This window comes from Pan troglodytes, chromosome 2 (genome assembly GCF_028858775.2).
Source record: "Pan troglodytes isolate AG18354 chromosome 2, NHGRI_mPanTro3-v2.0_pri, whole genome shotgun sequence".
Lineage (NCBI taxonomy): Eukaryota > Metazoa > Chordata > Mammalia > Primates > Hominidae > Pan > Pan troglodytes.
The window spans coordinates 122805814-122833742 of NC_086015.1; the positions used below are offsets into that span (position 1 = coordinate 122805814).

Sequence of the window (27929 nt, forward strand, 5' to 3'; positions counted from 1 at the left end):
TGCCCCGGTCGGGCGGGACTTCCTGTGTCGTATTTCCAAGGACTCCAAAGCGAGGCCGGGGACAGAAGGTGTGGGTGTCGAGCCCTCTGGCAGAGGGTTAGCCTGGGTCAAATGCACGGATTCTCACCTCGTACAGTTACGCTCTCCCGCGGCACGTCCGCGAGGACTTGAAGTCCTGAGCGCTCAAGTTTGTCCGTAGGTCGAGAGAAGGCCATGGAGGTGCCGCCACCGGCACCGCGGAGCTTTCTCTGTAGAGCATTGTGTCTATTTCCCCGAGTCTTTGCTGCCGAAGCTGTGACTGCCGATTCGGAAGTCCTTGAGGAGCGTCAGAAGCGGCTTCCCTACGTCCCAGAGCCCTATTACCCGGAATCTGGATGGGACCGCCTCCGGGAGCTGTTTGGCAAAGAGTAAAAGTGCCTAGGGTGTGAAGTGGGGTAGGGGGCCGCGAAAGCGGTGTCCTGCAGCGTGGGCAGCCTGGGTCAGCCTTAGGACACCAAGGATGGTGTGCTTCATTTTTAGATTATAGTTGAGGTTCTGATATTTGTAACCCAAGCTTGTATCTTTTTTCTTTCTTTTTTTTCCAGACAGGGTCTTGCTCTGTCGCCCAGGCTGGAGTGCTGTGGTGCTATCTCGGCTCACTGCAACCTCTGCCTCTGGGACTCAAGTGATCCTCCCACCTCAGCCTCCCGATTAATTGGGACTACAGGCGCGCACCACCACGCCCGGCTAATTTTTTTTTAAATGTATTTTTTATAGACAGGGTTCTTACCATGTTGCCTAGGCTGGTCTTGAACTCTTGGACTTAGGCGATCCGCCTACCTCGGCCTCCCAAAGTGCTGGGATTACAGGCGTGAGCCACCGCGCCAGCCCAAACTCGTATTTTTCTTTCTTTTTTTTTTTTTTTGAGACTGAGTCGCGCTCTATCGCCCAGGCTGGAGTGCAGTGGTGCGATCTTGGCTCACTGCACTCTTCACCTCCCAGGTTCAAGCGGTTCTCCTGCCTCAGCCTCCAGAGTAGCTGGGATTACAGTTGCCCACTACCATGCCCAGCTAATTTTTGTATTTTTAGTAGAGACAGGATTTCACCATTCGCCAGGCTGGTCTGGAACTCCTGACCTCACGTGATCTGCCTGTTTCCGCCTCCCAAAGTGCTAGGATTACAGGCCTGAGCCACCGCGGCTGGACTGCGCCCGGCCTAGAAGGGCAATTATTTTATAGTAACTTAATACTTAAGACAGCTATTTGTTAGAGCAGTTTCAGGATGACATCTTGGAAGCTTCATTAGCAGTTCTAGCTTCTTATGCATTTGAGAGTAACAAATCGAATTAAATAGTAGCTTTTCCTTGTTATTTTAGATTGGCATGTGCCACTCACTGCATAGTGAACTTTCCCAATGCGTTTTTAAAAAAACATTTATTTGTTTATTTTTAGAGCCAGGATCTTTGCTATGTTGCTATGCTGGATTTGAACTCGGGCTCAAGTCCTACCTCAGCCTCCTAAGTTAGCTGTGACTACAGGCGTGTGCCACTGTGCCCAGCCCAGTGCTTTTATTAGTACAGTCCTATCTGAGTATTTCATGAAATTATTTAGTAAAATAGAATTTAGATTTTTTGTCTTACATCCACGTTTTTATTCTTTCATACATTGCCCTAAAATCTCACGAGTTGGTGTGACTTCTAAAAGTTAACTTAAGATTTAAACGGAAATATTGGTCTCTCTATCCAACTCACAAATTCTTCCTATTTCTAGGGGTGTAATAGTCATCAAAAGCACCTTTTAAAAAACTTTTTATTGGAGTAGGAAATGCATTTCGAAAAATGTGCCTAAGTATACTGATGGATGAATTTTCACAAACTGAACATAGCTGTACCCAACACTAAGAAAGAAATGGCAACTATTGTAACATCCCAAAAGCTCCCCTTGTGCCTTTTCCGGTCATTGTCTTTTCAGGAGTTGCCACTATCCTAATTCTAACAGCATAGCTTCGTTTTGTCTGAGACTACGTTCCTTTTAATATAACTGAACTGTTTAATTCATCTGAGAATTCTACCTATGATGAAAAATGTTGTGGTGGTAGCATTTGGGATAATTCTGATTATAGAGTCTCTTGGAGAGCAATGTCCATAAACTAATCCCAAACAACATTGTCTTTTTGATGTTGTAGTGAACAGCAGAGAATTTCAAAGGACCTTGCTGATATCTGTAAGACTGCAGCTACAGCAGGCATCATTGGCTGGGTGTATGGGGGAATACCAGCTTTTATTCATGCTAAACAACAATACATTGAGCAGAGCCAGGCAGAAATTTATCATAACCGGTTTGATGCTGTGGTATGTACTGGTGATCTAAAGAAATTTGGGGCACACTGACTTAGTAATTCACTTTACACTTAATCATTCAATTAGGTTGTGGGGATGGAGGGTTGTTTTAAGGTGTCAGAGTAAAGAGATAAAGTCTGTACTTAATAACAGTGGAAGTACTAATGTTAAAGTGCCTGCATGTTGTTTGAGAGACTACTTTGTTAACTTCAGAACAGGCATGTTTGGCATCACCACTGTGGCTTTTCTTTCTCAAATACATTTCTTCCAATCCCCTGCTAAATCGTCAAGGCTCAGCTGTAACATATTTACCTCATTCACAAAGCCTCCATGAGTATAGGAGCTCACACTAAAGCAATAGTTAACATTTATAACTTTATAGAGTGCTAACTCGTTTGTTACATCATTAGATCTGTACATCAGTTCTTCTGTGAGAATATTAAAGCTCAGAGAATTTTTAACTTTTTATTTTGAAATTATAGCAGGCTTGAAAGTTGCAAAACTAGTACAAAGATTTCCTATATACCTTTCATCCGGATTCTCCATTGTTAACATTTTACCATGTTTGTTTTATCATTCTCCCTCTGTATAATATGTACTAATTTGTTCTGAGCTACTTGACAGTAGGTTATAGACATGATGAATACTTCAGTGTGTTATTTCCTAAAAACAAGGAAATTCTCTTATACAACCACAATTATAATATCAAGATCAGGAAATTAACACGGATATAGTACTATTATCTTATTTAAAGACCTGTAAATTTTGCTAGTTATCCCACAGTATCATTTATTTTAAAAATAAATAAAAAAAAGTATTTTTCAGAAGTTAGGCTTGAGTTCTTATTAAAAAATTAATTAATTAAATTTTTTTTTGTCTGGTCCAGAATCTGACCCTGGATCACATGTTGAATTTGCCTGTTATGCTGCTTTGGTCTCATTTAGTCTGGAAGAGTTTCTCTGTTTTTGTCTTTCATAGCCTTGACTATGGGTGATTTATTTTGTAGAATGTCCGTCAATTTGGGTTTGTTTGATGGTTTCTCATGACTGCATTCAGGCTATGTTTTTTGACAGGAATACCCTAGAACTGAAATTAAATTAGAAACCCATGATATCTCTGTCCCTTTACTGGTGATGTTTACTTCAGTGACTTGCTTAAGATGGCCTCTGCCAACTATACACTGTAAAATTACTATGTTTTTCCTTTGTAATTTATAAGTATTTTGAGTACTTGTTAGTTCCTTTGAGACTATGTAAATATCCTGCTTTTCATCAAATTTCTACTACTTAAATGCTATTATAAACTATAATATTTCTACTATCTAAAAACTATTCTAAATTCTTAGCATTTATAATTTTTTTATTTTTCTAAAAATTATTTATTCCTTTATTTATTTTTTGAGACAGGGTCTCACTCTGTTGCCCAGGCTGGAGTACAGTGGCACAATCTTGGCTTGCTGCAACCTCCATTTCCCAGGCTCACTCGATTCTCCTGTCTCAGCCTCCCAAGTAGCTGGGACTATAGGCATGTGCCACCATTCCCAGCTAATTTTTGTATTTTTTGTAGAGACAGGGTTTTGCCATGTTGCCCAGGCTGGTCTCAAAGTCCTCAGCTCAAGCAGTTCACCACCCTCCTTGGCCTCCCAAAGGGTTGGGATTATAGGTGTGAGCCACTGTGCCCAGCCTATTTTTATTTTTTAATTAATTAATTTTTTTTTTTTGAAATTTTTTGAGGCAGGGTCTTGCTGCCTCAGTGCAGGCTGGAGTGCAGTGGCGCGATCATAGCTCACCACAACCTCAAACTTCTGGACTCAAGGTTTCCTCCCGCCTCAGCCTTCCGAGTAGCTAGGACTGCAAACACACACCACCATGCCTAGCTAATTCTTAAATTTTTTTTGTAAAGGCAGGATCTCGCTGTGTTGCCCAGGCTGGTCTTAAACTTGTCGGCTCAAGTGATCCTCCCTAGTTGCCTCCCAAAGTGCTGAGATTACAGGCGTGAGCCACCATACCCAGGCAGTTTTAGCATTTAATGATGATTCTTCCTGTAACAATTATGACTGTGGTGGCCAAATGGGCATTTTCTAAAGTCTATCATTCTTTCTACATTTATTGGTTAGTATTATGCTCTAAGGAAGTGTTTTCCCTTCCCCCCTCTATTTACATATTTATTTATCTATTTATAATTTATTTCTATCAGTAGGGACTCATGGATTCTTATTTTATTCTGTAGATTTATAATTCATTACAGGTTGAGCATCACAAATCTGAAATCCTGAATGCTCAGATTCAAAACTTTTTGAGCATTGACACGTCATTCAAAGGAATTGCTCATTGGAGCATTTCAGATTTCGATTTTTTGGATTTGGGATGCTCAACCAGTAAGTGTTAAAAGCGCATATTCCCAAATCTGAAAAAATCCTAAATCCAAGTATCAGATAAGGGATCTGGTCTCAAGTATCAGATAAGGGATACTCAACCATTTTTTCATCTCCTGATAGGATAGGCTACACATGGAACTTTTACGTAAGCCTCAATACTTAAAGAATAGTATTTCTAGAGATTTTCTAGTATTTCTATCTGTTTGGGTGTACCTGACTAATCCATAGCTAAAATTCCTCTACTGCAGTTCTAGAATAAGGAAAATATGATGGTGTCTTAGAACCTCACAGTTTTTTAATTAACTTTAGCAATCTGCACATCGTGCTGCCACACGAGGCTTCATTCGTTATGGCTGGCGCTGGGGTTGGAGAACTGCAGTGTTTGTGACTATATTCAAGTAAGTTCACTCTGAATTGTGAGATAGTGAATTTTCTTGATATTGTTTTAGGAGTGTGTCTTTTGAGCAGGTGGGGTTATGAAAACTGAATACCCACATGAAAGTGATTAATAATGCCTTTTTTTTTTTTTCAAGAACTTTTCTCTGTGTAAAAGACTGGTGTAGTTATGGTTTTACAACCATGTCTGGAACATATTGAAGGGGCCTAGGCTAGGACCAGGGATTGATATAGTAGGCTTTTCTAAATCTATTAAGTCAGTGAAAATAACACTCAAGAAGGTAAATGGGATATGCTTTAAATCTTATATTTTCCTTCTCCTCCCTTTTTACCAGCACAGTGAACACTAGTCTGAATGTATACCGAAATAAAGATGCCTTAAGCCATTTTGTAATTGCAGGAGGTAAGACATTTTTGTTTATATTTTTCAGTCTTCTCAAATACAGTTTAGAAAATGTGTAAGGACTTATACATCAGAACTACTGGATTCTTTGGTTGGCTTCCCATTACATCTCATCAACATTGATGCAAAATGTATTTATGGACAGTGTTGTGCTTCACCCTTGGTATACTCAATGGGCAAAACAGCAAGGCCCTTGCTTTCTTTGAATTGTAATGTCTAATATGTATGTGATAATACAGGTTGTTGTGATAGAAAATAACAATTCGGTGGAACAATGGGATCTCATATGGACAGGGTAGTCAAGGCCTTTCTGAGGAAGTGACATTTGAGCTGATACCAAAGAATAGGAAGGAGCAAGACTTGCAAGGAAGGGTGTCCTAAATAGAGGGAACATCAAGGGGGAAGGCTCTAAGGCAAAACATTTCCTTAAAAGCAGGATAATAACGTGGTGAGTGAGGGGAAGAGTAGCTTGAGATGAGATTGGTGAGGACTATAGGAATGGACTAGATTTTTTATGGTAAGAACTTGGATTTTATTTTAAAGCTGTCTGCCTCTAGTATATATATGTATATTTTCTTTTTAATGAGCATTAAAAATAGAAGGTACAATGGTGATTACCAGAGACTGGATATGGGGTTGGAAAGATGTTGGTCAAAGGATACAAAATTTCATTTAGACAGGAGGAATAAGTTCAAGAGATCTATTTAAAACATGGTAACTATGGTTACTAACAGTGTATTGTGTACTTCAAAATTGCTTTTAAAAAGTAGATTTTGGCCAAGCGGTGGCTCACACCTGTAATACCAGCACTTTGGGAGGCCAAGGCAGGTGGATCATCAGAGGTGATTTGAGACCAGCCTGGCTAACATGGTGAAACCCTGTCTCTACTAAAAATACAAAAATTAGCTGGGTGTGGTGGCAGGTGCCTGTAATCCCAGCTACTTGGGAGGCTGAGGCAGGAGAATCACTTGAACCCAGGAGGCAGAGGTTGCAGTGAGCTGAGTTCACGCCATTGCACTCCAACCTGGGCAACAAGAGTGAAACTCTTGTCTCAAAAAAAAAAAAAAAAAAAGTAGATTTTAAGTGTTCTCACCACAAAAAATAGTATGTGAAGTAACGTGTAGGTTAATTAGCTTAATTTAGCCATTCCCCAATATATACATACTGCAAAACATGTTATACACCATATGTGTACAATTTTTACTTGTCAGATTTAAAAAATAATTTTAAAATGAGCATTCATTTCAGAAAGGTAAGTTAACCGCTATATACACTCAGTCACTAACTTGTGTACATTCTTGTATGTACAACACATATGTATTCTGAACATAAGTTTGTTTTTGTTTTTTTTTTTGAGATGGAGTTTTGCTCTTGTTGCCTAGGCTGGAGTACAATGGCGCGATCTCGGCTCACCGCAACCTCCGCCTCCCAGGTTCAAGGGATTCTCCTGCCTCAGCCTCCCTAGTAGCTGGGATTACAGGCATGCGCCACCATGCCCAGCTAATTTTTTGTATTTTTAGCAGAGAAGGGGTTTCTCCATGTTGGTCAGGCTGGTCTCGAACTCCCGACCTCAGGTGATCCGCCCATCTCGGCCTCTCAGAGTGCTGGGATTACAGGCGTAAGCTACCACGCCCGGCCTGAACATAACAGTTTTTAAATGTTTTTTTGGGAATAAGCTTACAAAAGATTGCAAAATAAAAATAATACAAAGAGCAGTCTCTATCCTTCACATACAGAGATTTAGCCATTGTTAACAATTCATGCTGAGAATTTATCCTAAATTAAGTCAGACAACTTGCTTTATCTTCTTGCTACTGCATGCACTCTCCCTCTTCTCTGTGTATATGTGTACACACATGGGAAAACACACAATTTGAACTTTTTTTTTTAACTTTTCACTTCAGGGGTACATGTACAGGATGTGTAAGTTTGTTACTTAGGTAAACACATGTCATGGAGATTTGCTATACAGATTCTTTCATCACTCAAGTATTAAGCCTAGTATCTTAGTTGTTTTTCCTGATCCTCAAACAACATTGTAATGAAAACTTTTTAAAATACAAAACTAGAAATAGGCATTAATAGCGTTAGAGCAGCCAGATTGTTTCATTTTTAAATTTGCAAGCATTTTTACATGGGTCTTGTCTTCCCACTTTTACTTCCTTACTTGCTCCTGCTGTTACATTCTCTGTCAATTGTTAAATGTCAAAATCAGGCCAGGCACAGTGGCTCACGCCTGTAACCAGCACTTTGGGAGGCCAAGGTGGGCAGATCGCTTGAGTATAGGAGTTTGAGAACAGCCTGGGCAACAAACATGGCAAGACCCTGTGTGTGCAAAAAATTATCTGGGCATGGTGATTCATGCCTGTAGGCTCAGCTACTCAGGAGGCTGAGGTGGGAGGATGGCATGAGCCCAGGAGGTCGAGGCTACAGTGAGGTGTGATCATGCCACCTCATTCCAGCCTGGGCGACAGAGCGAGACCCTGTCTCAAAAAAAAAAAAAAAAAACAACTAGAAACCAAGGAATGATATGGTTCTGCTCTTTTTTCTCTTTCCACTTCTTGTCCTATTAATTATACTCATTAAATATATATGGATTCTTTCACTTCTTCTTTTTTGCCACTGCTACTATCTTATCGTCCCTGTTTCTAATCTTGATGTGCTCTACCTGTAACCTAGTTACATTTTTGAAATATGAATATGATTTTGCCACTTTTCTGTTTGAAATTCTTCTATAGTTTCCTGTCACTTTAATGTCAATTCTTGATCTGGCTTCCATGCGCCACTCTTTTGCTTTCACTTTACAATCTCCTCGGATTTCCCAGCATGTTGTTTCCTTTTGTGAATCAGTCCCTCTTCTTGAATGCACTTTCCCACTACCACAATTAATTTTGTTCGGCTCCTACTTAACCTTACCTTTCAAAGTCTAGATCATTTGTCAGCCTCAGCTTCCCTAGAGAGTTCTCCCTAGCCATTTTCCTATGTTTAGTTCTATTTAGCTGTCTTTCCCTTGTGTTCACATACTTCACTGTTTTTTTCTTTATCTTTGATTTTCTGCAGTTTGAAAATGATATGCCCAGGTGTAATTTTGAGGAACATTTACTGTGCTTGGTGTTTTCTGAACTTTCTGGATCTGTGGTTTGATGTCTGACTTAATTTAGGATAAATTCTCAGTGATTGTTTCAAAGATTTCTTTAGCTTTCTCTTCTCCTTCTGGTGTTCTAGTACACTTATACCTTTTGTAATTGTTTCACAGTTCTTGGATATTTTATTCTGTGTTTGTTTGTTTGTTTGTTTGTTTTTGGTGGAGGAGGTTCCCATCTTTTTTCTCTTTGTCTTTCGGTTTGGGAAGTGTCTGTTGATATGTCTTCAAGCTCAGGGATTCTTTCCTCAGCTGTGTCCAGTCTACTATTCTTCAGTTCTGTTACAGTGGGTTTTTAAATTTGTTTTATCGCTAGCATTTCTTTTTGATTCCCTCTTCGAATTTCCATCTCTCTGCTTATATTGCCCATCTGTTCTTGCATGCTATCTACTTTATCCATTAGAGCCCTTAGTGTATTAGTCATAGTTGCTTTAATCTCTTCATATGATAAGTCTAGTATCCCCACCATATCTGAGTCTGGTTTTGGTGCTTACTCTCTTAGTTTTACTTGGTCTCTTCAAACTGCTTTTGCCTTTTAGGATGCCTTGTAATTTTTTTTCTTGATAGCTGGACATGATGTACCTGGGTAAAAAAGGAATTATGGTAAATAGGTCTTTAGTAATTTGGTATTAAGATGTGGGAGAGGGAAAGTGTTTTGCAGTCCTATGATTAGGTTCTTAGTCTTTTAGTGAGCCTGTGCTTCTGAACTGTTAACTTCACAAGTGCTTTTCAGTTTTTTTCCTCTCCTTTGGTGGGACAGGATACTACAGTGGGTTGGAATGGCTATTTCCTTTCTCCCACATGGGAGGCTAGAGCAGTTGCATTTGGATATTCCCCAGGCTGGTTAATCTCTGACAAAACCCCAATAGTTTGGGCTGTGCAAAACCATTTATCTTGAGGGCAGGCCTTAGTGAGAATAACGGAATGTTCTGGCATATTTCAAAATGGTTACTTTTCTTCCCCCTTGCCAGAAGCCTGAGGGGATTTTTCTCAGATCTTTACTGGGAGAACTTGGTAGAGCTCCTGGAGTGTGAGGACCCTCTATGATTGGCCCCCCTACAGTTTTTAGGTCTTAGACTTTTCTACACTGAACTTCCAGCAATTTATCATTTATAGTCAAGGTTTCTTACTCTGGTACTGGTTTCCATGGAGGCTTCTGCTCGTGGGTTTCTGCTCTAATAAGGTGTGATTCTCTGTATTTATCTGTCTGTCTCTCCTATTTTGAGGGCAGCAGTTTACCCATGATCTCACTTCTTTGGTGGATCTAAGAAGAGTTGTCAGTTTTTCCATTTGTTTAGCTTTTTACTTGTTGTTAGGAATAAGTGATAAACTCTAAACTTCTCACATGCCATACCAGAAACTGGAAGTCTCCCTTTCCTTTTTGCCCCACATCTTGACAAGCTGATAAGAAAGCCCAAGTGCTACCTTGGTTGACACCAGCAGGAAGTTTCAACCATGCAAGCTGAGGCCTACATGAGGGAGCTCTTGCTCTAGCCCCACCTTCTAAAACCACAAGCCAGTCAGTCACCCTTCAGGTTCTCAAGTCATTTTGGGACATGCTTGGGATCTTGCCTTGCTGTCCCTGGAAAGCCTTATTATATGTGTAATAAACCTTTTGGTATCCTCTTAGTACCTCTTGGTACTTTGGCATTTCAATATCTGATTCAAATTTTGGGTGGGGGAGTTTATTGTCTCTGGAGGGTAACCACAACATCTTGCAAGTAGAAAATCCAAATGAATTAAGAAAACCATTGGAAGGCCAGGTGTGGTGGCTTATGCCTGTAATCCCAGTGATTTGGGAGGCCGAGGCAGGCAGATCTCTTGAGGTTGGGAGTTTGAGACCAGCCTGGCCAACATGGTGAAACCTCGCCTCTACTAAAAATACGAAAATTAGCTGGGCATGGTGGTGCACATCTGTAATCCCAGCTACTTGGGAGGCTGAGGCAGGAAAATGGTGTGAACCTGGGAGGCAGAGCTTGCAGTGAGCTGAGATCGCGCCACTGCACTCCAGCCTGGGCTACAGAGTGAGACTCCATCTCAAAAAAAAAAGTTAAGTATAATTTACTGTGCAACTCAGCAATTCCATGTCTTCGAATCTGCCCAAGATAAATGAAAACATGTCCACGCAAAGACTTATATATAAATTTTTATAGTGGTGTTATTCTCGACAGCCTCAAACTGAACCCATAAATTCATCAACTAGTGAATGGGTAAATAAAATATGATATGTCCATTCACTTGAATATTTTCATCAATAAAAAACTGATACATGCTGCGACATGAATAAAACTCAAAAACATTAAGTGAAAAAAGCTAGACACAAAAGATTTCATATTGTATAATTCTATTCATATGAAATGTCCAGAATAAGCAGATCTGTAGAGTTAGAAAGTACATTAGTGGATTGAGGTGAGATTGGGAACCAGGAGTAACCACAAATGGGCATGGGGGATCTTTTTGTAATGATGGAATCATTTAAAAATTGGATTTTGGTGATGATTATATAGCAATGCAACTAAATTTTTTTTTTTTTTTTTTTGAGACGGAATCTTGCTCTGTCGCTCAGGCTGGAGTGCAGTGGCGCGATCTCGGCTCACTGCAACCTCCACCTTCCGAGTTCAAGGGATTCTCCTGCCTCAGCCTCCTGAGTAGCTGGGACTACAGGCATATGCCACCGTACCCGGCTAATTTTTGTATTTTTAGCAGAGACAGGGTTTCACCATGTTAGCCAGGATGGTCTCAATCTCCTGACCTCGTGATCCGCCCGCCTCGGCCTCCCAAAGTGCTGGGATTTCAGGCATGAACCACTGTGCCGGGCCACTAAATTTTTTTACTAAAAATTATTGAATTGTACATTTAGGTGAATTTTGTGTTATGTAAATTATACCTCAATAAAACTGTTAAAAATATATTAACACAGAAGGGGAAAAAGGCAGTGCTTTTAGATAGGAGGAAGCAAAATTTTCTGTATTTGTAGGTAATATTTTAAAAGATGACTTGAAAAATTATTGCTATCAGTAAAGTGTAAATATATAAATAGCCTTTTTATATTTCAGCGGTTACTTGAAAAGTAAAAAATTTTCTTAATAATAGTACTAAGAATGTAATATAATAAGGAATAAATTTAATAAATGTACAACTTCTCTGAAGAAAATTACAAATCATAAATAATAAAAATGGGGAAACAGTTGATAGTTAACCCCGTATTTTTCTACTTCATTTATAAATTGAAAGCAATTCAAATAAAAATTACAGGCTTTTTAAAAAAAACTTGATACAATGTCTAAATCATATCTAAAATGCTGATTATAAGAGCATAGCAAAGACATTTCAGCAAAAAATAATGAGGGGTTCTTGCAACTGTAAAATTAAAATCTGTATAAAGTTACAATAAAGAGGACAATAAAGAGGTATTGGTAGATCTGTGGAATGGAATTGAAAGGTCAGGAACAAAACCAAGCACCCACAAATAAGTAAAGGTGATACTTCACATTCGTGGTTTAAGAATAGACCATTCTTGGGCTGGAACAGTTATTAACTATTTGGAAAGAAATTATAACTATATTCAGTATAACAAAATTAGTTAACATTTATTATGTTGCTTATGTAAAAAAATCCATAAAAGATTGGGGAAAATATAGAAGTAAATGTGTCTCTGATTTCTGAGTAGGAAGATATATAAATGTGTACATATACAAGTTGACCTTTGAACAACACTGAAAACAGCTTTGAACACAATAGCAATGCTGACATCTGCCCTGTGCAGTTGAAAAATCCACATATAACTTTTGACTCCCCCAAAACTTAACTACTAATGGCCTGCTGTTCTCCAGAGGCCTTACCAATAACATAAACAGTTGCTTCACACATAAATAGATTGGTGTCTACATATATTTTATGCACTTAAAGACATACATTTTTCTTAATTTTTTTTGATATTTCTAGGCTAGACAGTTTATCTGCGAGTTTTTTCAAATTATTGCACATTTCCAAAACATTTTTCAATATATTTATTGAAAAAAATTCATGTGGCCTGGCATGGTGGCTCATGCCTGTAATCCCAGCACTTTGGGAAGCTGAGGCAGGCGGATCACTTGAGATCAGGAGTTCGAGACCAGCCTGGCCAACATGGTGAAACCCTGTCTCTACTAAAAAATAAAAAAAATAGGTGTGGTGGCGTGCACCTGTAGTCCCAGCTACTTGGGAGACTGAGGTGGGGGAGAATAGCTTGAACCCGGGAGGCAGAGGTTGCAGTGAGCCCAGATCATGCCATTGCACTGCAGCCTGGGCAGCAGAGTGAGACTCCATCTTAAAAAAAAAAAAGAAAAAAAAATTCGTGTGTAAGTAAATCTGCACAGTTCAAACTCATGTTTATCAACTGTATGTATTTTTAAGCATAAGAACTAAGAAACTAGGAAACAGGAAACACAGTTTTGGCCACATAAAATTTTTAAACCTATCTATGTCATAAATACTATGGAAGACATTAAATGTAAACAATGCCAAAATAATAGTATGTGCAGGTAATGGATAAAAGCCCTAATATATCAAAAAGAAAGGATAGCTCAGTTGAAGACTGGACAAAGGACATGAATTTGTAATTCACAGACGTACCACAAATAACTTGTAAACCTAGGGAAAAACAACTTTTTTCTACTAATCAGAGAAATGCAACTTAAAAATTACATACCACTTCTGGCCTATCAAATTGGAAAAAATAAACTAAGAGAATGCAGAAGACTAGATTACTTGCATACTTTTATTTGGAAAATAAGTTTATGCATCCTTTTTGAATAGCAGTTTAGTAATTTAAGTCAAAAGCCTTAAAAATGTTTATACTTATACCTTTTGGCCCAGAAATTTCATTTCTGTGAGTTTGTCCTAAGGAAACAATCAAATGTATAAAAAGATTATTTGTGGAGGGATTATCATCATACCTTTATTTAAAATATCTATAAATAGAAAATCTAAGTGTTAGACAAAAATTTGTGGTACCTCCATGCAATGGAACTAGGTGGGAGAAAACTCAGTGATACAGAATTTAATAATATGTTCTGTGAAAATAAAAAATTTAGTATGTACACCATGGCCCCAGTTTTTGTGTTTTTGTTTTATTTTGTTTTTTTAGACAGAGTCTTGCTCTTTTGTCCAGGCAAGAGTGCAGTGGCGCGGTCTTGGCTCACTGCAACCTCTGCCGCCTGGATTCAAGTGATTCTCCTGCCTCAGCCTCCTGAGTAGCTGGGATTACAGGTGTGTGCCGCCATGCCCGGCTAATTTTTGTATTTTTAGTAGAGACAGGGTTTCAGCATCTTGGCCAGGCTGGTCTTGAATTCCTGACTTTCGTGATCCACCCGTCTCGGCCTCCCAAAGTGCTGGGATTACAGGTGTGAGCCACCGTGCCCGGCCCTAGTTGTTGTTTTTGTTTTTTGTTTTATTTTGTTTGGAGGATCAGAAAAAAAGACTAACTTATTACTGACTCTGGGTAATGGGATTAAAGGTGATTTTGATTCTTGTTAATTTTGAAAATTTTAAAAATGAATATATAGTACTTAAAAATATAAACCTCAACTGTTATTTATTTTGTTTTTTGAGACAGAGTCTCATTCTTCTGCTGAGGCTAGAGTGCAGGGGTGTGATATCTGCTCACTGCAGCCTCCGCCTCTGGGGTTCAAACAATTCTTGTGCCTCGTCTCCTGAGTAGCTGGGATTACAGGCGTGCACCACAACACCCAGCTAATTTTTGTATCTTTAGTAGAGGCAGGGTTTTGCCATGTTGTCCAGGCCGACTTAGAACTCCTGACCTCAAGTGATCCGCCTGCCTTGGCCTCCCAAAGTGTTGGGATTACAGGTGTGAGCCACTGCACCTGGCTTCAAATGTTATTATTTAAAAAGTGTTACCACCTTAGATGGCATTAGTTGCATTGTGCATAGTGAAAGGAAAATGAATGAGCATGATTGATGCACAGTCCCAGCAGAAAGGAAAGAAGTCTTTCTGTGCACTGGTCACCAGGTAGCATTGTAGGCCAAATGCTGCTTGCTTGTCACCCTGCCTGAGTGGTGCCGTGTAGCAGTACAGAGAGAGTGAGTCTAGGGGAAGGCATAAACTGGAGGGGCTAGTGAAGGTTTTTTGCTTTTTTATTTTCCTTGAAGAAAGAAGAAAGAAAGAGAAGGGGAAAAACATTTTCAGATTTTTAAGGAGAGATGGGCAAAAATGAAGCAGAATGAATGGATCCATAGAACATATTGAAGATTTACTTTTGTAGAAGGGATGTTTCTTCCTTTGAATCTGCAGAGTGGATGGGAAGCTACCTGTGTTGGCATTTTAGATTCAGGAAGTATAGGCTGTAGTAGTATATTAACATTGGATTCAGAAAACTCACTTAGGGATTTCCTTTTTGTAGAAGGAAAGTTTTAAAATAGGATTCTAGTTTTAAAGATGATTTAATATTGCCTTTCTTGTTTTTAAATAGCTGTCACGGGAAGTCTTTTTAGGATAAACATAGGCCTGCGTGGCCTGGTGGCTGGTGGTATAATTGGAGCCTTGCTGGGGTAAGCATTAACATGGTTTGGTTCTAAATTGGCACAATTTTCATTAATACCTTGCCTATTAAAAAGTCTCATTTATTTTCAAAGAACAAATTTAATCCTTAGAATCTATAAAAGATCTCTAGTCTTGCATTGGCAGTAGCTTTGACTGTCCATTCTAATTCTACCCCAATAGTTTATCTTATTTACAGTTTTTATTTATAGTTTCTTTTACTTAGTAGTTATTACAATAAATAACATTGACTCAATACAACTATCTAAGATAGGGCCCTTACTCAAAATGCCTTTTTACCAGCTAAAACTGTTTAAATATTGCTAACACCTGAAACTATAGTTCGAACACAGGTATTTATGGGAGCAGGGAAAAAAGAACAAAAAACAGTTAACAAGCATATTCTGTAAAAATTGTTAGTAGGATTTTGTTTGTTTTGCTTAATACATTTTTAAAAAATGTTCTTCCTCAATTTTTTACTTTGAACAATTTCAAACCTACAGAAAAGTTGAATGAATTAGTACATTGAAACCCCATATACCCTTCACCTAGATTCACCAGTTGTTAACGCCTTCGTGATATTTTCCATATCTATGTATATGTGTGAGATGTGAATATATTTCTTTTTCTTTCCGTTTGCTTCTTGGCTAAACTGTTTGAGACCTCATGATACTTCACCCCCATATATATCAGCATGTATCTCCCAGGATGAAGAATACTCTTCCATGAAATCATAATACAATTATCACAGTAAACATTGTTTCAACACAACTATCTAAGTTAGGGTCTATATTAAAAACTCCTCAATTATCATACTAATGCCCACATGTTTCTCCATTTTGTTTGATCATCCCATCATGATTAGATTAATGTATTTTTGTCAGGAATACAACATAGGTGAAGTTGTATCCTCATGTATCACATCAGGAGATATTCTGTCACCCATTATAAGTAATATTAACTTTAATTACTTGATATATTGGTTTTCTGCTGTGCAGCGAATTACCACAAACTGAGCATGTATTGCATGTGAAACAACACCCTTGTAGTTCTGTAGATTATAAATCTGGCTGGGTTTCCCTGCTCAAGATTTTACAAGGCCAAAGTCAAGGTCTTGGCCAGGCTAGGCTCTTACCTGGAGGCTCTGGGGAAGAATCTGTTTCCAAGCTCATTCAGGTTGTTGACAGAATTTAGTTCCTTGTGGCCAGGCACAGTGGCTCACACCTGTAAAACCAGCAGTTTGGGAGGCCGAGGCGGGTAGATCACTTGTGATCAGGAGTTTGAGACCAGCCTGGCCAACATGGTGAAATGCTGTCTCTACTAAAAATACAAAAATTAGCCAGGCGTGGTGGCAAGCGCCTGTAATCACAGATACTCAGGAGGCTGAGGCAGGAGGATTGCTTGAACCCCATATACCCTTCACCTAGGCAGAGGCAGAGGTTGCAGTGAGCCAAGATCGCACCATTGCACTCCAGCCTGGGCAACAGAGTGAGACTCCATCTCAAAAAAAAAAAAAAAGAGGAAAAACTAAAAAAGAATTTACTTCCTTGTGCCTTGAGGTCTGAGGTCCCTGTTTTCCTTGCGGGCTGTCAGCCAGACTATTCTCTGTTCCTGGAGGCCACCCACATTTCTTCTCCTAGGGCCCCTTTGTGTTTAAACCAGCTACAGCACATTAACCCCTTCTCATACTTCGAATCTTCAACTTCTACTCTGCCACCAGCCAGAGAAAACTCTGCTTTTGAGTGTTCACTCAGATACCCATCTCCTTTTTCATTATCTCAGATTCAACTAATTAGTAACCTTAATTACATTTCTGAAATCAATTTTGCCATGTAAGATAATATAATCATGGGCATAATATATTCACAGTTGAGGGATTAGGCAGGATATTTGGGGGGACCACTTTAGAATTCTGCCTGCCACACTTGGTTAAGGTGTTATCTGTTCAGTGTCTCCATTGCAAAGATATCTTTTTCCCAATGCGATTAATTAGTAATCTGGAGGGTGAAACTGAATATTCTGCTCTCCAGCTATCTTTTCATCATGTGTTTTTAATGATCCATTGACGACCCATGCTGTAATCGGTTGGTTACTAGAAAGGTGGTTGTAAATGTTGATAAGCTAGTTCTGTCAGTTCTTCTGTTTTTATTAGTTGGTATTTGTCTGACTAGAAGAGTGCTACCTTCGTCCTCCACCTGTTCACCCCTTTGTCTACCTCCTTTGAAGGAGAAGGTAATGCTATAGATTTAATGATTTTTTTTAAAAATTTGAATTAAATAAAATCAGCATGTCATAATCTACTGCTGCCATTGCTTTTGTTGTAGTGTTAATATACCAGTTTGGTTTGAAGGGAAAAGTTGTAGGAGTTAGCAACAAAAATATTTTTTATTGCGGTAATAAACACATAGCATAACATTCACCATCTTAATCATATTTTAAGTGTATAGTTCAAAAATGCTGAGTATATTCACATTGTGCATGAGATCTGTAGAACTTTTTTATCTTGAGAAATGAAACTATATGCATTAAAAACTAATTTCTCCTCCCCATACCCTCCAGCCCTCAGCAAATATATTTCTACTTTCTGTTTCTAAGATTTTGACTACTTTAGATACTTCATATGAGTGGAATCATACACTATTTGTACTTTTGTGACTAGCTTATTTTACTTAGCATAATAATGTCCTTGAAGTTTATCTATGTTGTAACCTGTTGAACGGATTGCCCTCTTTTTTAAGGCTGCATAATACTCCATTGTATGTGTATGTTACATTTTCTTTAACCATCTGTCAGTGAACGTTTAGTTGCTTCCACTTAGCAAAAATAGTTATTAGTATGAGGTTACTTAAATTGTAGCTGGAGGAAATTTAAGGTATATGAAGGTCAAATACTTCTAGTCTGAGAACACAAGAACTAAACTCTCTTCATCACTATAATAATTATTATCTAAATCAGTTTCTCAATGGGTTGCTATTGGCATTGTGGGTGAGACAGTTACGCCAGACTCTTGAACTTCAGGATATTTTGGTGGTCCCATCCCCAAAAGCCAGTAGCATCCCTCCCTCAACCAAAAATGCCCTCCACATTTCCTGTCTCCTAGAGGAGCTGGTGCCATTCTGAACTAGAAATTTCATTTTTGAGAAATCTTTGGTGTGGGGCTACTTACTAGAACTTGTCATAAATATATATTTTTTTCCTCTTTGTTTTGATTTATTTCTCATTCCTCATAAAAACAGCCAGTTTCTAGATCTGTTGTTTTATTATATATCAGTTAACTTTAGGAGGTTGTAGTGATTGTTTTTGTCTGTTGTTCAGACCAAGGAAGAGATTACCTCAATGTTTTTCTTTATTTGACAAGGACACTTTAATTCTCAAATGTTCCTGTACCTAATAGTGAACAAGTGGCTCTGGTGTTGCTCACACCTTAGCAGAGAATCTCACATGTTGCAAGGTCTAATGACTCTTTTTTCCTAAGCTTTCCCTCTCCTTTCTTCTCAGCACTCCTGTAGGAGGCCTGCTGATGGCATTTCAGAAGTACTCTGGTGAGACTGTTCAGGAAAGAAAACAGAAGGATCGAAAGGCACTCCATGAGCTAAAACTGGAAGAGTGGTAAGGAACATGTTGAGCCCAGGGAATCTTGGCTGTCTTGCCCCAGGCCTTATATAGTGGTGCTCTTTTAAACTTATGTACTCTAAACTGCCACTCAATTCAAAGAAGAGTTTATTTTTACCAAGTCCTTCAATTCATACTGTACATTGTCTTTTAATCTGTTTAAGGAGAATGGAAAAATGAAAGAGATTGATTTTAGTTTTAATTTAATGAAGATCTTTCTTTGGATATCTTTTTAAGTTAAAAGTGGTGTAAATCTTGCTTGCATGTTTTTTCTTTTCCTGTGTTCTTAACTGCATAGGAAATTACCTAAAGGGAATATTCACCAAGGAGTGAGCTTTACCTGGCTTACTTAAAAAGTGACATCCTTAGCCTAGCAGGGTGGCTCACGCCTGTAATCCCAGCACTTTGGGAGGCCAAGACAGGTGGATCACCTGAGGTCAGGAGTTCGAGACCAGCCTGGCCAACATGGAAAACCCCATTTCTACTAAAAGTACAAAAATTAGCTGGGCATGGTGGCACGTGCCTGTAGTCCCAGCTACTCAAGGAGGCTGAGGCAGGAGAATCACTTGAACCTGGGTAGCGGAGGTTTCAGTGAGCCGTGATTGTGCTCCAGCCTGGGCCACAGAGCAAGACTCGGTCTCAAAAAAGAAAAAAAGTGACTTTTTTTTTTTTTTTTTTGCATACATATGTAAGTAAGACACAGCATGTTAAGTCTCCACAAAGATTCTATTTCTTGCTGTAGACGCAGAGGAATTAGGTGGACAATGGTTGTTCATGCACTGGATGCCACTGAGGAACATGAAAACTTTCACCTGTTGCATCTAATCATCTCCTGGGATGCAATTTGTGGGATAGGGCAATCAGACTGATAGCTGACTTTGCACAGATTCAATATGTAAGATGAATATAACAGGCTGCCATCTAGTGCTCCTGAGTACAAATGATTTTCACTAGTTCACCTTCCTGGGTACCTAAGATAGCATTGGCTGCTGCTGCTATTGCTGTTTTGGTATTATAATTGGATAGATGAGAAATCATTTTTTTCCAGTGTTTTCATTTGAAACCTCCATTTCTGCTAACCACACACACACAGACACACACACGGAAATTCTTAAGAGCTGTAGGTCCATCATCCAAGGACTTAAGTGCTATATGAGAAGAAAAGCATTGAGGTTGCAGTGAGCTGAGATTGCGCCACTGCACTCCAGCCTGGGCCACAGAGCAATACTTCATCTCAAAAAAAAAAAAAAAAAAAAAAAAATTAAAAAAGTAAATGAAACATTAAAAACTGCAGAAGTTTGTCAGTGATTTAGAGATCAGTGATTTTGAGATGGAAAAGCTTAAGAATGGCTGCCTAAGGCCATTCTAAGGTCATTCACATGGAGTCTTCCACCACTGGCAACCCTGCCAATTCTAGTGGCTGAGCTGCCACGTGCACCCCCTGAAGACTGGCTCATCCAGGGTCCACTGCCACCATATACCTCCCCCCCATCAGGTTAACAGCAGATTTGCCAGCAGAAACCTTACAAGTCAGGAGAGAATGGGATGATACATTCCGAGTACTAAAAGGAAAAAACAAACAAACAGACAAACAAAACCCAAAAAACTCCTGCCAAGAGTATTATACCTAGCAAAGCTATTTTTCCAAAATGAAGGAGAAATAGTCTTCTCAAGATAGGCAAACACTGAGGGAATTTATCACCACTAGACTGCCTTATAAGAAATGCTTAAAGAACTCCTACATCTGAATGCAAAAGCACGGTAACTACCATTATGGAAACGTGAAAGAATAAAACTCACTGGTAGAGCAGATACACCAATAAGATCGAGAAAGGAATCAAACCTTATAATTACAAAAATCTACCAACCATGAAAATAAATAAGAGGGGAAGAAAGGGGAACAAAGATTATACAAAACAACCAGGAAACAGTTAACAAAATGACAGGAGTAAATCCACACCTATCAATAACAATGTTGAATATAAACACTTTAAATTCCCCAATTAAAGATATAGACTGGCTGAATGAATAAAAAAAAGTTTAAAGACTCAACTGTATATACTGACTACAAGAAACTCACTTCACCTGTAAAGATACAGATAGGCTGAAAGTAAAGGGATAGAAAAGGATGTTCATGCAAATGGAAACCATAAATGAGCAGGAATAGCTATACTTAATGCTAGATAAAATAGGCTTTAAATAAAAAACTATAAAAAGAGACAAGGTCATTATATAATGGTAAAGAGATCAATTCAGCAAGAGGAAATAACAACTATAAATATATATGCACCCAACACCAGAGCATCCATATATATATATATCTAAACAAATAATATTAGAGCTAAAGGGAGAGATAAACCCTAATGTAATAATAGCTGGGGACTTCAACACCACACTCCCAGCACTGGACAGATCATCTAGACAGAAAATCAACAAAGAAATATCAGACTTAAACTGTACTATAGATCAAATGGATCTAGCAGACATTTACAGAACATCACATCCAACAGCTGCAAAATACACATTTTTCTTATCTTGAAGTGTTCTTCAGGATAAACCATATGTTAGGCTACAAAACAAGTCTCAACAAATTTTTAAAGATCAAAATAACATCAAATATTTTTTCAGACCACAGCAGAATAAAGCTAGAAATCAGTAACAGTAAGGACTTTGGAAACTGTGCAAATACACAGAAATTAAATAATATGCTCTGGAACAACCAATAGGTCAATGAAAAAATTAAGAAGGAAATTTAAAAATTTCTTGAAACAAATGAAAACAGAAACACAACATACCAAAACCTATGGGATACAGCAAAAGCATCACTAACAGGGAAGTTTATAGCAATAAATGCCTCCATCAAAAAGTAGAAATGTTTCAAATAAACAACCTAACACTGCACCTCAGGGAACTCGAAAAGCAAGAACAAACTAAACCCAAAATCAGTAGAAGGAAATAAATAAAAAGATCAGAGCAGAGCTAAGTGAAATAGAGACTTAAAAACAAACAAAAAAACACAAAAGAAGAACTAAATGAAAAGTTGGTTTCTTGAAAACAAAATCAAGAAACCACAAGTTAGACTAAGAAAAAAGACCCAATTAAGGTAAAAAACAAAAAAGGAGACATTACAACTGATACCACGGACATAGTCATATCATTAGAGATTATTATGAAACAACTGTATGCCAAGAAATTGGAAAAGCTACAGGAAATGGATACATTCCTGAGCCCCTATAATCTATCGAGATTGAGCCAAGAAGTAATAGAAAACTTGAACAGACCAATAACAAGTAACAAGATTGAACTGGTAATAAAAAGTCTCCCAACAAAGAAATGTCCAGGACCACATGGCTTCATTGCTAAATTCTGCCAAACAGTTAAAGAAGAATTAAGACCAATTCTCAAACTGTTCCAAAATATTGAAGATGAGAGAGTTCTTCCAAACTCATTCTACAAGGCTAGCATTACCCTTATACAACAACAAACAGACAAAGGCTCATTAAACAACAACAACAACAACAAAACCTACAGGCCAATGTATTCTACAAAACAATCCCTAACAAAATACCAGCAAACCAAATCCAAGAGTACATCAAAAAGATTATACATCATGAACAAGTGGGATTTATCCTAGGGATTCAAGGATGGTGCAGCATACACAAATCAATAAATGTGTTACATCATATAAACAGAAGGAAGGAAAAAAACCATATGATCATCTCAATAAATGAGAAAAAGCATTTGGTAAAATTCAACACCCCTTCATGGTAACACCTCCCAAAAAGTTAGGGGTAGAAGGACTATTTCTCAGTACAGTAAAGGCCATATATGTCAAACTCACAGCTAATATCATACTGAACAGGGAAAAGTGAAAAGCTTTTCCCTCAAAGAACTGGAATGAAATAGGAATGCCCACTCTTACCAGTCTTGTTCAACATAGTATTAGAAATCCTAGCCAGAGCAGTTAGGCAAGAAAAAGAAATAAAGGGCATTGGAGGCCAGGCACGGTGGCTCACACTTGTAATTCCAGGACTTTGGGAGGCCGAGGCAGGCGGATCACTTGAGGTCAGGAGTTCGAGACCAGCCTGACCGACATGGTGAAACCCCATTTCTACTAAAAATACAAAAATTGTCGTGGTGCACACCTGTAATCCCAGCTGCGTGGGAGACTGAGGCAGGAGGATTGTTTGAGCCTGGGAGGTGGAGGTTGCAATGAACCAAGATGGTGCCACTGCACTCCAGCCTGAGTGACAGAATGAGACAAAAGAAAATTAGTCAGGCACAGTAGTGCATGCCTATAGCCCCAGTTACTTGGGAGACTGAGGCTGAAGGATCCCTTGAGCCCAGTAATTCAAGGCAGCAGTGAGCCATGATTGTGCTACTGCACTCCAGCCTGGGCAACAAAGTGAGTCCCTGTCTCTTTAAAAAAAAAAAAGTGGGCGGGGGAGCTTGGGGGAAACTTGTATTTCTCAAAAAATACCTACAAGTGCTAACAAGTATATGAAAAAGTATTCAACATAACTAATCAGGGAAATGCAAATCAAAACCACAATGAAATGTGGTTTGGGGACAGTTTGGGAAATTGGAGTGATATTTATCCCAATTAGAATGTCTATTATCAGAAAGACAAAAAATAAATTTTGGCAAGGATGTAGAAAGAAAAGGGAACTCATATACTTTTGGTAGGAATGCAAATTATTACAGCCTTTATAGAAACAGTATGGAAGTTCCTCAGAAAACTAAAAATAGAACTACTGTAAGATCCAGCAATCTTCCCTACTAGGTATTTATCCAAAGGAAAAGAAACCAGCATATCAAAGAGTTATCTGCGCCCCCATGCTTATTGTAGCACTATTAATAGCCAAGGTATGGAATCAACGTCAGTGTCCATCAACAGATGGATGGATAAAGAAAATGTGGTATATATCCACCATAGAATACTATTCAGCCATAATAAAGAATGTAATCCTGTCATTTGTGAGAACATGGATGAGCCTGGAGGACATTGTTATGTAAAATAAGTCATACACAGAAAGATAAATACTGCATGTTCTGTTGCTCATGTGGGAGCTAAAAAATGGGCTCATAGAAGTAAAGAGTAGAATTATGGTTACTGGAGGCTGAGGAGGGGACAGGGAAAGGCATAAGAAGAGGAGATTTACAGGATTGATTAATGAATACAAAATTATAACTAGATCGGAGGCATAAATTCTAGTGTTCTGTGGCACTGTAGGATGACTATAGTTAATAATTTATTGTATATTTTCAAGTAGCTGGAAGAGAGGATATTTGAATGGTCCCAGCAGTATGAAATGATAAATGTTTGAGGTGATGCATATGCTAATTACCCTGATTTGATCATTACACATTGTATATGTACGAAAATATCACTTTGTACTTCATAAATATGTACAATTAGTATCAATTTTAAGACGGATGGATAAAAACAACTTGAATCATAGTAATGAAAGAATACTTTGGCAGAATGAAAGTGTCAAAATTGTATAGCATATATACGTATGGGTGTTTATATGTGTGTGTGTGTGTGTGTGAGATATTTCTAAGGAGAGTTAATAAACGTTTAAGTGTCTTGTATGTGCCTACTTCTTCGCTTGAAAATAATACAGGAAAATCAAACAAATTGAGAGTCAAAAAAATTGCCTCAATGAGCAGAAAATGTAGAAAACTGACTATAGAGATATAGAAGAACAAATGACCAAATCTGTGAAGAGTTGAGAAGAAACTTTAATCCCGATAATCACTTAAGGAAGACACTAATACTTGATTTAGAAACAGAACTGATCTATTATTTGGAAATTAGTTTTTAACTCTTCTTAAATATAAATCTATAGTGTTGTTCTATCTGACTTTTCTCTACCTTGGATTACCATTGTTATAGCCTTTGACCAGTTCCTAAAAGGTCTGGTCACAGAGTTTAAGAGTGGCAGGGTACTTACATTCCCCCAGTCCTGGGAGCAAGAGGACAGCGAGACTTCAAGCCTTCACACCTTAGCACAAAGTGTGTCAGTTCCCACACATCACTCCTGTGAGAACTCTAGGACCCAGCATACTAGGAATATCTTATGGATCAGAGCTGTCACCACAACGGTATCCATTATGGTAATGTGGAAATCATAATTGGCTTGTGAGGTTAGGAGAGAGAAGAAAGTTGAGTACTGTATTTGAAGTTCAGGGAGCAGTATTTGCTTCTAAATTGCTATACCAAAGCAGGGAGGAAAAGACAAATGCTATCCTTTTTGTTTTAAATCTGTAAGAACTAAAGAAATGGAGCAGTATTTGATTTATCCTTTTTATTTGATTACAGGAAAGGCAGACTACAAGTTACTGAGCACCTCCCTGAGAAAATTGAAAGTAGTTTACAGGAAAATGAACCTGAGAATGATGCTAAGAAAATTGAAGCACTGCTAAACCTTCCTAGAAACCCTTCAGTAATAGATAAACAAGACAAGGACTGAAAGTGCTCTGAACTTGAAACTCACTGGAGAGTTGAAGGGAGCTGCCATGTCCGTTGAATGCCAACAGACAGGCCACTCTTTGGTCAGCCTGCTGACAAATTTAAGTGCTGGTACCTGTAGTGGCAGTGGCTTGCTCTTGTCTTTTTCTTTTCTTTTTAACTAAGAATGGGGCTGTTGTACTCTCACTTTACTTATCCTTAAATTTAAATACATACTTATGTTTGTATTAATCTATCAATCTATGCATACATGAATATATCCACCCACCTAGACTTTAAGCAGTAAATAAAACATTTTGCAAAAGATTAAAGTTGAATTTTACAGTTCGTATATTCATGTGGTCCTTTGAAAGGGTATTCTAGAAATCACTGGAAAGAGGAGAGGAAAGAACCAGGTAGGCAAATGGTCTGTGAAACCCTTGGGTCCTGGAAGCAGTGTGAGTGTAAATGTGTAGTGTTTGGTTTCATCTAAATAAACAAAGATGATTTCTTTGACACTTGAAATAAAATACAAATTCAACAAAAAGTAGATCAGCATTATTAAAGAAACGATTCAACTTTGTTTCTTCCCTTAGTATTGCTGACAAAGTATCTGCTATAGAATACAGGAATTACTTAGAATAGAAACATAGTCATCACAACTGTTACTAAATGGAAAAGAAAAGAGTTATTGAGTTAAGTATTCCTGTCAATACGGGAAACACTGCTAGTACCTTATGTTGGTGTTAGACCTCTCTGCCCTACACTGAGAATATAGTTTTACACAGGAGCAAGGTTTGTGAAGCAGCATAGTGAGGTAGCTAAAGCCATGGGCTGGCTCTAAAGGCTTTAAATCCCAGCCATGTGGCTTAGCTGCCATGAGATGTGCATTTGAGAAATGTTGTCTTCTTTTGCTGTTCAACTCCAGATTTTCAGATGATTATGTGATGATCCCAGCTTAAGTTGCGTCCACTTCTGGTCTAGTGAATTGTGGAAGGCAGTTTTAGAGAAAGGAGTCATGAGTAACATGAACAGCAGTTGCCTATGTCTTTCCAGTTCTCTGCTGATGTCAGAAAGACCCAGAAATACCAAGGAGGAAAAGCCATCTTAGGGATCTAAGGAGGCCCTATGGAAAGTTAGACATTTGAAGATAGCTTACTGCTTAGTACATACACTGTAAACAACGATCTCATTTTAAATGAGAACTTTCTCATAAATATTTTACAAATGAGGTCAAACTAGCGTAAAGCCATTTAAAGAGATTATCAGTCCAATATGAACCAGTTAAGTCTTTGGACTATCCCTTTCCTCCTTGACTACTGCTTTGACGTACCTAAATCATTCGTCTTACATGTCAGAGGAAATTAGTTTTGGATAGTTCTCCTTTCTGCTGTACCTCATGGGGGAGTGAGAGAGCAACAATAGAGAACACAATGAAAAAAATGGAATACTGGGTAAACACCAATAATATTTCCATTAGTCTCCTAAAGATGTTCATGCCATACTTCCTATGCATTACATTGGGCTTTTGTAAACAGCAGCATAAAATCTTCTACTCTGACATTAGGAAATCAGATAGTCTCTGAAGTTGACCTGTTATTGGACAAATTCTACTTCCAGCAGCACTTTGCCTGACATATATATGTATATACCAGTTAACAGGCCACAGTCAAACTGATAAAGGGAAAGAGCACCAGAGTTAGGAAATCTGGGTTCTGGCGCTGGCCTTTATAATTCGGGTCACCTCCCTGGGCCTCAGTGCCTTTGTCATTAATAACACTGGTATTCTCTAAAGTCCCATCCAGAACTCAAGAATTCTGCATTTCAAAACCCCTTGATCAAGGTCACCAGAGCTACTTCTGTGCCCACCATATTCCTCTAGACACTTCCTGCAAAGCAACTGAAGTGAAGAAGCACCTAAGAGCAGATACGTAAAGGGCAAGGTGGGGTAATCTTGTCCATCTGAGGAAGTTCCCAGAAGAGGTCAATTGCAAATGGAGGTGGGACCTGAGAAAACAAAGAAATGATTACATCAAACCCTATATTGGCAAAGGAGGAAAACATCTTAAATTTATTTATATATTAAATTATACATATATAATTTTTAAAATTATATATATGTATATATAATTTAATTATATATGTATATATATTTTAAATATAAGATCTTAATTTTAATCTCTTAATTTACATTTTAATCTCAAGATCAAGGGTATTCCCAGCTTGTACACAGTAACCTTGATAGCTGAAGAATATGAAGGGAAAGCTGAATTATGAGAGAACTTAAAACTACTCTGGCAATTTTTGTCACATGAAATATCGATCAGGCAAATGTTTAGTTATTACCAGCTATTACCAAACGACCAAATGCTTGATCAAGCCACTCTTCTATGTGTGGGGCTCTCAGGCATGGTTGCTTTTCTCAATAAAACTACATACAGTCCAGTAAAGGATAGAAGGAAGATGTGGTACATGAAAATCAACCTATGCTGGTGGTATGAGATGTGCTATAGAGGTGGAACTGCTTGAGCTGGACAAGATGACCACAGAAGGCCTTGTGTAGAAGATTGGGTACACGGCTTCATTTTGAAGTATCAGCAGACTGAGCAGAAAACTTTTTAGATAGAAAGTCAAGAAAATTGTAGATAATGACAGAACTGAGCCAGAGCAACATCCTGGAAAAGACATTC

General features: G+C 38.4%; 2 protein-coding genes across 7 annotated transcripts in view; one reads left to right on the top strand and one right to left on the bottom strand.

Annotated features, from left to right (window-relative positions):
* Positions 1–25786, top strand: TIMMDC1 (translocase of inner mitochondrial membrane domain containing 1). The gene is made up of 7 exons (NM_001243911.1): positions 1–407; positions 2164–2329; positions 5004–5092; positions 5426–5493; positions 15106–15184; positions 18672–18782; positions 25111–25786. The coding sequence occupies exons 1-7, from the start codon at positions 214–216 to the stop codon at positions 25259–25261; spliced, it is 858 nt and encodes a 285-aa protein (NP_001230840.1). The 5' UTR covers positions 1–213; the 3' UTR covers positions 25262–25786.
* CD80 (CD80 molecule) overlaps positions 25082–27929 on the bottom strand; it is a 57194-nt gene continuing 54346 nt past the window's right edge. For all 6 annotated transcript variants that reach the window (XR_010155296.1, XR_010155295.1, XM_016941715.3 and 3 more), the window contains one exon: positions 25082–27246. The gene's annotated coding sequence lies outside the window, so the exon portion shown is untranslated. The remainder of the gene's footprint in view (positions 27247–27929) is intronic.

What these genes read in the sequence shown, in the direction of transcription:
- TIMMDC1 (NM_001243911.1), top strand. Translation starts at nt 214, where the DNA reads ATGGAGGTGCCGCCACCGGCACCGCGGAGCTTTCTCTGTAGAGCATTG. An exon ending in CCATTTTGTAATTGCAGGAG is followed by an intron (nt 5,494 to 15,105) that starts GTAAGACATTTT and finishes GTTTTTAAATAG; the next exon opens with CTGTCACGGGAAGTCTTTTT. An exon ending in ATAATTGGAGCCTTGCTGGG is followed by an intron (nt 15,185 to 18,671) that starts GTAAGCATTAAC and finishes CTTTCTTCTCAG; the next exon opens with CACTCCTGTAGGAGGCCTGC.